The sequence below is a fragment of the Eufriesea mexicana genome, unplaced genomic scaffold, assembly GCF_001483705.2.
Source record: "Eufriesea mexicana isolate 0111107269 unplaced genomic scaffold, ASM148370v2 scaffold76, whole genome shotgun sequence".
Taxonomy (NCBI): Eukaryota; Metazoa; Arthropoda; class Insecta; order Hymenoptera; family Apidae; genus Eufriesea; species Eufriesea mexicana.
In genome coordinates, this window is record NW_016908289.1 from 1,679,845 (window position 1) to 1,689,881 (window position 10,037).

Consider the following 10,037-nt stretch of genomic DNA (forward strand, 5'->3'; position numbering starts at 1 on the left):
GTAATTCTATTTAGGCTAATAATAATTTTTCGCATTATCCCTCTAATGAATTAAAAAATTTTTAACGAATGTTACAACGCACGGAGGCACGAGTAGGCTAAAAGTAGCACAGAAAGCAAAGATTTTGACGAGGTTAAAACTAATATAATCGAATATTTACTTTAGAGACGTCTTTAGGGCTGTTATATTAATAAAAGCATATGGAGAATGTATACTTCGACTTGGATCATTTCCAAAGGCGTCGCAATTATTTCCGCAAATCTCACTGACGACTCTCGACACGGCCTAACAAAATGAACAGGAACCGGACTGGGTGCATGAACAACAATTTACAGTTACCAACACCGTTGTCCGTGAACCCATTTCATCGCGCCAATTGCACCGAAGCAACAAACAGGCGACAAAAATCATGAGAAGGAGACCAAGCGCTGTGCATTAAAGCGAAAACACGGTTCACGTAAAAAGGGGGAACGTCGTAAACAGGCTGACCATTCGAGCGCGGCATTTCCGTTGCGAAATAACATTTAATAATTCAGCGTAATAAAAGCGCCGGAAATGGCGTCGTCGCGACTGCTCTTTTTCCTTTCCAAGCATACACGCCATTCTGCTATCAAAATTGAGGCCCTCGAGTGGAAGTCGTATTCTTCCGAACGAAATTTGCCGTCGTTCCAATAGCGTAGCTAGTGCCACTTGGGACAGGTAATCTTCTATCTAATCCATGTGTACCCAAAGAATCACCTATTTTCCTCGATACTTCCTATACATCCGAACGTGACAAATGCCCGGTTAAAGGCCCCGCCATTGGCGTCCTTCGTGCGCGTGCAGCTCGATGATTTACGCGGCTCCGTTGCTTCGGGACGAAGAAGGTCCGGTCGCGAGCCTGTGATTCCCAGCGACAGGCCGCGGCACGAAATCTCGTTACGCGACGAACGAACAAAACGACGAATTCTCGGTGAAAACCGTATTCATTAATAACGGGCTACGGGTATCGTTGGATCGCGACACGTAGATAGCAGACGCTGGAACCGGTCGCCCTGGGATAACTCGACACGCGAATCTCGCCAGATAAGCCCGGCATCGTGAAGTAAATCAGATCCGTTCCCTTGCGCGCCTGTGCATTCTAAATGTAATATACGGAGACACCGGGGACAATCAACCGGTGGACTTATATCCGTGGACACGGCGGATAACGACGCGACCGGATCTAGTTGGCTTTAACGAGGCCTGTCAAAATGGCTTCATCGCGAGCTAAATAAAGGGATCATGGCAGCGGTTCGGTGGGAGAATGTTTTATACGAGAACAGGAGTAAGTGGTTTAGCAAGAGCACGTCTTTCTGGAGGATTTGAGGTTAGGTCAGCGCTGTGACTAAGTCCGAGACATCTTGGACGCTGTTCCAATTATATACAGTCCGCGATAAAATAATAGCGCGTGCTATATTTATATTAATAGCGCATACTCAATGTTCATTGAAATCAACGCAGTGCACGCATGTGTTACATATGTACTCGCATAGTGTACAGTGCTTAACAATACAGATGGATATTAACTATAGTTTACGTTTCTTTAATATAAATTAATTCAAATATACATTCTACTTGTTCGTTTGAAATATGGCGGCGATAAAATGGTAACATGGGTGCCAATATAACAAATCAACGAGATTTTGTTTCTTGAAAACGGGAAGGTTTATATATTTTCATACCATGAATTCGAATCTGGAAACAAAGACTACTCATTAAAACATTTCAGATTTACGAAATAAATTAATAAATAAATGGTATAGATTCCTATTAATTTTACGAAAATATTCTGAAGAAAGTAATTCCTTCCCAAAATCTCTGTTAGTTGCTCTGTACAGTACTAACCTTCCCCTGTAAAATCAAATTTGATTTCTAATGAAACGATTTTTTTTTTACCGAAATATGCTGCTTTGAAGTTACTCGAGAAGTGTTTAAAATTATAGAGTGTGCTATCATTTTTCCTCGTACTGTATATGTATATATGCAGAGTGGGCACAAGTGTCATTATCTCCTCAAAATTTCCAATAAAATACTTTTTTATTTCCCTATAATTATAACTGAATAATTGATGGTAATCAAGGTGATAACATTGTTAGTGTCAGAAATCACATCACAAACGCTTACAGCATATGTATTAATCACGTGAGCTCACATTCCGATACACTCGACGCCATATTCCCTTTTTTCCTTCCAAGAGAGCTCTACTCTCAGACTTTCCTTGTCTTGAAGTCCACCAGATGGAGACTCACGCTCTGACCACCAAATACAAATGTACATACTGTTCACAGTTATTCTATAACCGAGAACTTTTATATTCCCGAATATCAAATTCAAAATTTGCGAGTCTAAAGTTAATTTAGCATATAAAGAAACCGTAACGTTCGGAAATGCCGACAGCGCACACCAGATGTCTCGTAAGCGTTAATAAGCATCGATCATAGATCCGCTCTTCATAGAACGATAATCAAAAATGGCATCCGATGGTGTTCCATGAAACAGATTAGTCTGATTAGTCCCATTGGTCCGATTATAATAATACTATGCCGAGTCCAGATGATCAGTGCTTAGAGTATAGGTTAGCTCGCTCATGCATACGCGTTTCCATATTTTGTAGATAAACGTGGCTTTTACGATTGACATGTAATCGTGTGTCAGGTTAGGTGTCTTCTACGTAAGCTTTGAGAAGGAATTAGGCTCAGCACATGTAAACCACGTATGTTTCTCGTCCCTAAACCGTTTCACGAGTTACGTTTTGAGCTACCAGTGAGCACAGTTTCTCGAAATCTGTAAGTTAAACTTCTCCATGGTAAGAACCATAGATATATATGTCATCTGTTGAGATAGTCCGGCGTTGAAGTGCGAAGTTCTCTCTATCCTGATGTTAAAGACAGTAAATTTGTGAGTGTCGAGTGAACTTAACGATAATTTTGTAACTCCACGTTGTGTTATGGTGTTTACAATGAAATTCTAAACATCGGTCCAATAATTTTAATAAATGAACTATATATTCCTTATCTACTATTGAGTATAAATAAACAAGTCTCTTCCTTTGTACAAGGCTCTTTGGCATGCATTTGCTTCTACGTTTTGCATCTTCCCAATCTCTTTCTCGCTAACTCTCACACGCCTCTATGTTTCACTTCTCAAACTAATTCGCGTCATCGATAATTCAGTGTATCAACCTTACCGACATTTCGTTCGAACAACAAAAATATTACATTAGCTACGAGAACGATATAAAATACTTGCCCTGTTCCACTATTCCGTCATCGTGATCACGATAAAAGTCAAGTCACGTTTGCACTGTTTCAAGCGTTCTGTGAATTGTAGAAAAAGGCATTACCGTCTAATTTCTCACAATAAAGAAGCATGCCTGGAAAATCGCTGCATACGAACAGGTCAGGAGATCAGTGAATGCAGCAGGTGAGAACTGTCTATTCCAGGAATCGCCTAAGTATCCCCTGTAAAGATTCCTTCTCTAGGAAACTACTGTATATCCCATTGGCCAGGCATTCTTACGTCCCTCCACTTAATCACACGGTGCACAAAAGTTAAAGGCCACACCCACCAATGCGTCTAAATTCTCACGAAACGAATCCACTCCAGACATTGCTATCGATTCGAGTAGTCAGTCAAAGCCTTCGCTTCCTTCGAGTAAGACATCGGCGCAATATTTTACTCCATTTTACCTATTATCGGCCTTTTCCACGTCCGCTGGCACAAAGCTGAATCGATGAGCGAGATAGCTGGCATTGCAACGCGACTCTCGGAAAGCCGTGTACCTGAATAGCGTTTCGAGGTAAAAAGATTCGACTGCAAGGAGAACGCAAATTTTTATACCAAGTCACATTCCAGGACAATAGGCTCATTAGCCTGTGCGAAACGAGTTCTCTGTCCAGGTACAGCAACAGCACTGACTGACTGCCTTCTATCTCGTATCCTGGAATTCGTCGGAACGCGATAACCGATGGGAAAACGCGATCGAGACGGAAGAAAATTACGACTGCCTCGTTTCTGGCGAAAGTTATTATTATTATTTATACGTATGGAGAAGTTGTGACTCCCGATATATGCGTGTATATTGTCAATGGCATGGATATTGATGTGTGGATGTACAATGTGTGCGATCCAGGCGACACCTCGTGACTAATTAGGTGGCCATAGCTATGGCAGTGTGATTAAAATAATCGAACTGTAAACATGTGTGTCGCTGTTGTATAAAAATTAAGTATATCTAAGTAAAATAAGTAAATAAATAAAAATCCGCTACTGTATTTACAATGCGACTCGCATGACGAGATTAATTACTGTAAACATGAAAATCAGATATTACTCTGAATAAGACGTTAGGTATAACTAAGCGAAATCAGAAATAAGATATCAAAACGTTATTTCACTCGTCGACAAACAGGAGAATCACAAACCATCGCACAATTATTTGAAGGTAATATGGAATGGATCTCGCCGAAAGGATACCTAACCTCATTAAGAGAAACGATCGAGAGAAGAGGTTAGTCGACGACACGTCCGTCATACTTTTCTAAATATCACCGAAATCGCGTGGAATTTCGCGTGGAAAGCATTCTCATCGAACAGTTCGAGAGCGTTGGTTCGAGACCGAACGACTAAATCAACGCTTTCGACGCGCTTTTTCTTCCCACGTTCATTCCACGATCGCCGTAACGGGGCCCGCTCGCGCTGGAAATTGCAGTCCTGTCGGTTTCCAACTCGCGAGCGCCCCCCTTCAGCTGCGCGCGCACGGGCGCGCTCGCGCGCCGCCTAGCCTACTGTTACCGCCGTGCAAAAATCGTCGCAATTGCGCCAATAAATCTTCCGCGCTAATGCCAGCCCCGGAGAAACAGTTATCAGATGCTCGAGACGCGATGCGGCTTTAACAATTTCCCGGCTATTATGCTCGCCGCTCATTAACGATTCGCTGGACTCGATGATCTAACGGAGGTTCTCCCCACCCCGTCCCCTCCCCGTGCTCGGCCTGGCATTATGGTAACAATATATCGACTTGTAATGTATCAGACGTTTACGCGTATGAAAAGATACCATTTATAAACTGCGTGTGAGCTGCGAACTTCTCTGGTGTAAAATGGCGAACGCGAAATGTCATTTCTGGCGAAACTTTTCTCAAGCTTTCTTCGAAGCAGTGAAAAATATTTTGAAATTTGAGTTTCTGTGCGAAATGGATTTAGTCTGTTCTTACATCTTCGTTGGTGGAAATAAAAGTAGATATCGAACTGCAAGTTAATAATGCGATCGTAGTGGTGACAGTGAAGTGCAATGAGTTTAGTAATTTGTGCAGAATCTTATGTGCTGTTTTTAACGATTATTTTATTTTAATCTTCAGTGTGAATCATTTTCTCCATTCTTGCCCTTGGAACCAGCTGATTAATAATGATAAAATAGGTTATTTATTTTTATTGGGAATATTATTTTTCTAAATATTTATTGAGAGCATCGTCTATTGCATATTTTAATTTTTTTTTAATTTTTGTACATTTTACAACGAGAAATCTGAAATTTCATGAGACAACGTGGCGCCATCTTAACATTCGACGAACATAACCTCCTCGAAATGTTAACCTTATGGTTTTTAATTACTTTCGTGATATTTTCTGCAGATATAAATTAACTATGATAATCATGCTTGTTGTCCTGTTTACTCAGTTACTTCTTAACTATAATTTCTTAATTAGAATTTAGTTAAAATTTTTTAATCTGTGCGGATGAAAGAATCGGAGAAGATGGATCGATTTTACTTAAATCAAAATTAGTCTTCCGAATGAAAGTATAATATAACGTGTGATGAAAATGTAACGATCTATGTCTCAAAAATAGTGAAATTCTGCGAAATTAAGTTAGAATATTGGCAAGTCGATGGAGTGAACTCCTCTTTCCCAATTAAAAGGTTAAAGAAGAGAGTACTACTCACTACTAATGGTTTTGACATTAAGCTTGTAAGAAAAAGTGCACGTCAGATCTTACAAAATCGTAATCTTAATTTTCTGTTAGATTGCCTCGAGAAAATTACACGTTAATTTAGTACGGGTGTTATTTAACATCCAATATGCAAAAGCGATTTTCTATCAGTGCATTCAGAAGATTAATACTTAATATCTTCCTCGAATCTAATAGAAAAGTTTTTAAATTCGCTACTGACTATAACTAGATTTATCCAACTGTCCATTCGTTCGTACAAATTTCTCATATTAGTAAACTCATATTACCACGGGAAACGATTGTTGAATCACCCTATTACACAGCGTGTTTCAAATACTATTAAAATAATCATTCGAAGCTAAAAGCTCAAAGCTCTATTTTCAATAAAGTCATAATCGCTAAATTGCATGTGTTCCATTTCGATTTTTCTAATTTATTAAATTTCATCTAATATATATATATCTTATCTGAAATAAAGCTACTTGGCTAAAGGAAATACTAACTAATTAACCAATTAACTTTTAACAAAAAACAACAGACCCATCAATCACTATCAAATACCAATAAAATTACATTCGAATATTACATAGAAACGATGTAACTTATCTCATGACTCGCATTTGATACCAATACGTATGCTAGAAATTAATGAAAAAAATACCTCTGTAGTACCAACTCCGTGTAACTCACACATGCAAGGTCTCCCAATATACAGACACATTTTACAATAAAACCAGTCCCTCGCCATCGAGAAACAAGGAACGCGTGAAATGCAAACCTATCCGAGTTAATCTAACCTAAAAATCTACTGTTCGTTGAGTATCATCGTCTTCTCGTGTCGTTCAATCGCGATCTTCTTGATCCTCTCCCACAACATAGGATACGGGTGGATGGTTCTCGCGAAGTCAGCTCGATTCAGCCGATACAACTCGCAGGTTTCAACAGCCACCACACTGGCGACCCTCATCTCGTTGGGCATGACCAGCGCCACCTCGCCGAAGTGTGCGCCGTCCTCCAGATGGCACACCTCCTTCCCCGAGTTCGTGTAAATAGCCACGGTGCCAGTAGCGATAAAATACATACAGTCGCCAGCTTGATTCGCCCGCACGATCACGTCGTTCGTCAAGAAGATCTCTGACTTGAGCAACGCCACGATTCTTCCTAGCAAAGACAATGGCAAATTATTGAAGAACGTCACGTTCTCGACCAGCTTGCGGCACGAGTGCATCCTGATCTCCTGTCGCATCTGCGAGGACAGGGTGTTGATGATCTCCGACTCGCGGAAGAACCGATGCTGGAATCGGAACTCGTAGTACTGAATGATCCTCCTCTGAGTAGGGTAGGGTAGCTGTTTGTGCCTCATGTACTGCTTCAGCTGAGCCACGGTACCCTGGTACTTCAGCCTGGAGCTATTCACACCCTTGAAGAACTGCATGACGCGAGTGATGAGGAACCAGGGTGCGACTATGCCGCACAGCTGCAACGCGATCATCAGGAAAATGTCACCAGCGTCCTCCTGGTTCGTATACAGGAGTCCAGCCCTCGTGAAGGTGGTTATAGCTCGCAGGCTACTGGCCAAGTATTGCTGCGACCTGGGAGCATCCCACAGGTTGATCTTCTCGATCCAGGAGTTCTTGCTGGGACGCTGCGGCTGACGCAGCGAGGTCGTCACTAAAGGGATCAACCAGTGGATACAGGACTGCCAATGGACCAACATTATCATCCAGAAGAGTATCAAGCAGAACTCCTGCAGGGCTAGTGGAACGTCGTACGCGACTGCCAACTTCCCGATGTAGGAGCTGAGGGAGAAGACGCGGAAGATGCACATCAGGGACGTAGCCTTGCGAAGAACCATGTAGTCTATCCACATGGACAGGTACAGTACGTCTGTTGGGAAGGAGCCCAAGACGTCCACGAAGAAGGTGCCGGACTTCATGTAGCGATTGATTATCTTCCTTTGTTCCAACACCGTAGCGTGTATCTCCTTGTCGAAGTACCTGAAGGCAAGATGAGAATCTTGGATGAATTTGACGGATTTATGTTTACTGACATGCGTGAAATTTTTACAGGAATTTGGGTACTTTTCGCTCGAATGTCTGACGAGAATAATGTGCAGTTGGACTATAAATTGAGAAGCTGAAATGGTAAATGGCGTACATGCCCGCAAGCTGAAATAAATTATCCTATGCACTTACAGTGTTCACTACTGTATTCAATATTGAGTTAATATCCATCTCCCCTGGAAACATAGATTTTTCTATTTTTTTCTTTTTTTTGGCACTTACATCATCGGACGTTCGAGATTTACTTTTGAATCGCATACGTGTCGCACTGTGATCGAGCGAGATAAGTAGTTTGGTTTCCGAGAAGTGAAGAAATAAAGGAAACGACGATGAAATGACTGCAACGCCGCTACCGAGTACTTGAGCTAAATTGTTTGACCGTAAATCGTTAACATTAAGCTAAATCGTGAAAGTCTAATACTGCTACCTAATATATTTTTAATGTACACTTTCATAACACGGTGAAAATTATAAATCATTTAACATTCTGAATGCTTAGTATTAATGATGATCGGTTAAAAGTCAGAAAGTGCTTAACCTGCTTTCGATCATCACCCTTGTTAAATATCGCCATCGCGAGTACCTAATGCGTTCGCTACTAAAATCTAAAATTAAAAAAGGATATTACACATTTTATAAAAATATAGAGAAATTAGTTAAACTCTTATTCACGTCACTCTACTCAAAAAAGAAGAAAAATAAAAGAAACTATGGTAACCTCTTCGTCTTTCTCACAGCAACATTCAGAACAATATGATACACATAAAGAAATTAGTCTTCTAGATAAATTTAATAAAAAAGATAAAAAAGATAAAAGACAAAATCGTAATACTTTGCTCCCTTTTTAAAAATAAACTTCGCTAAAAAATTATTATCATTGCCACATGATACAGTGTAGGTAAAACCACAGTAACATGAACTTACCTATACTAATACCTATGATTAATACCTATAAATAGGTATCGTCAGTAGCATGAACCTGACAACCGAAACCCGTGTTAAGCCTCTCAGTTTCCAACAGCGCCGTTTAAAATCGATCAGACTGCCAATCAACGTTCGGATGATCCCAGGAACAGGTATATAGATGGGCCATGACATCGTGACTGAAGATTCGGAACGGGCACGCACGCGATACTTGCCCTGTCATGAGGTTAACCATTATGTCCCCGCAGCAGATGAGCAGCAAGAAGTTCTTGCTGATGTTCCAGATCTTCGACTTTTTCCCCATTTCGAAGGTAGCCTGATAGGGTACGAGCATCAGCAAGCTGGTTATCACGAAAATCATCAGGATGTCCCAGCAGTGCCTGTAATAACGATCCGGGGCATAATGCGCGCGCTAAGTAGACCGGATGCGCGAACAGTTATCGGAAACTTTCACGAAACGATTTATCATTAGGTTAACCGTACGCTTTACGATGCACATTCGCGCGCCTTTTACGGTAATAGACGTTTTTACCGGAACTCACGTGCAGAATCGGGCGCTTGTACCTGAAAAGACTGAACGGGTGTATGATATGCGAGTAACTTCGCCAGTGACGTCGCTTTTCCTGGACAATGGACGCGTTGCTTCGCAGATACTTGTGTGCAGCTGGGTTCTTGCGAGATGCCAGCAGGGAGAGACGCAGGATGTCGTATACTCGTCGTATGGGCCCTCTACCGGGGAGAAATAGTATGTCATCGTTGTCTGCTGGTATTTCGCAGGTATGATCCACGTGGAGTATCATTGCGAGTTATGGTGGTATGTGGAGCAAACTTTTCGAAGAGGTTAATGTTCAGAGGTGAGTGAAGATTGACGGTGATTACGAGAAGTATCTTCGGATGATTCCGGTTGATAATGGTACAATCGATCGTGTCGATTTTTACAATCGTATACCGATCATGCGATGCGTAAAAGAATATAGTAGTCCAACTTTTTTCGTATTTGAAATAGATTTTTGTGATGGAAGGTATTGTAGACTTACATTAATAGAAATAAATGTACTGTTGACTTTCAAGGATTTA

General features: G+C 41.1%; 1 protein-coding gene across 1 annotated transcript; it reads right to left on the reverse strand.

Annotated features, from left to right (window-relative positions):
* Window positions 1-6,778: 6,778 nt before the first annotated feature.
* Window positions 6,779-9,760, reverse strand: LOC108555079 (potassium/sodium hyperpolarization-activated cyclic nucleotide-gated channel 2). The gene is made up of 3 exons (XM_017910591.1): window positions 9,525-9,760; window positions 9,176-9,340; window positions 6,779-7,970 (listed from the first exon to the last, which is right to left on the reverse strand). The coding sequence occupies exons 1-3, from the start codon at window positions 9,758-9,760 to the stop codon at window positions 6,779-6,781; spliced, it is 1,593 nt and encodes a 530-aa protein (XP_017766080.1).
* Between the last annotated feature and the right edge of the window lie 277 nt (window positions 9,761-10,037).

What these genes read in the sequence shown, in the direction of transcription:
- LOC108555079 (XM_017910591.1), bottom strand. Translation starts at nt 9,760, where the DNA reads ATGATACTCCACGTGGATCATACCTGCGAAATACCAGCAGACAACGAT. An exon ending in CACCCGTTCAGTCTTTTCAG is followed by an intron (nt 9,341 to 9,524) that starts GTACAAGCGCCC and finishes TCGTTATTACAG; the next exon opens with GCACTGCTGGGACATCCTGA. An exon ending in ATGGTTAACCTCATGACAGG is followed by an intron (nt 7,971 to 9,175) that starts GCAAGTATCGCG and finishes TCTTGCCTTCAG; the next exon opens with GTACTTCGACAAGGAGATAC.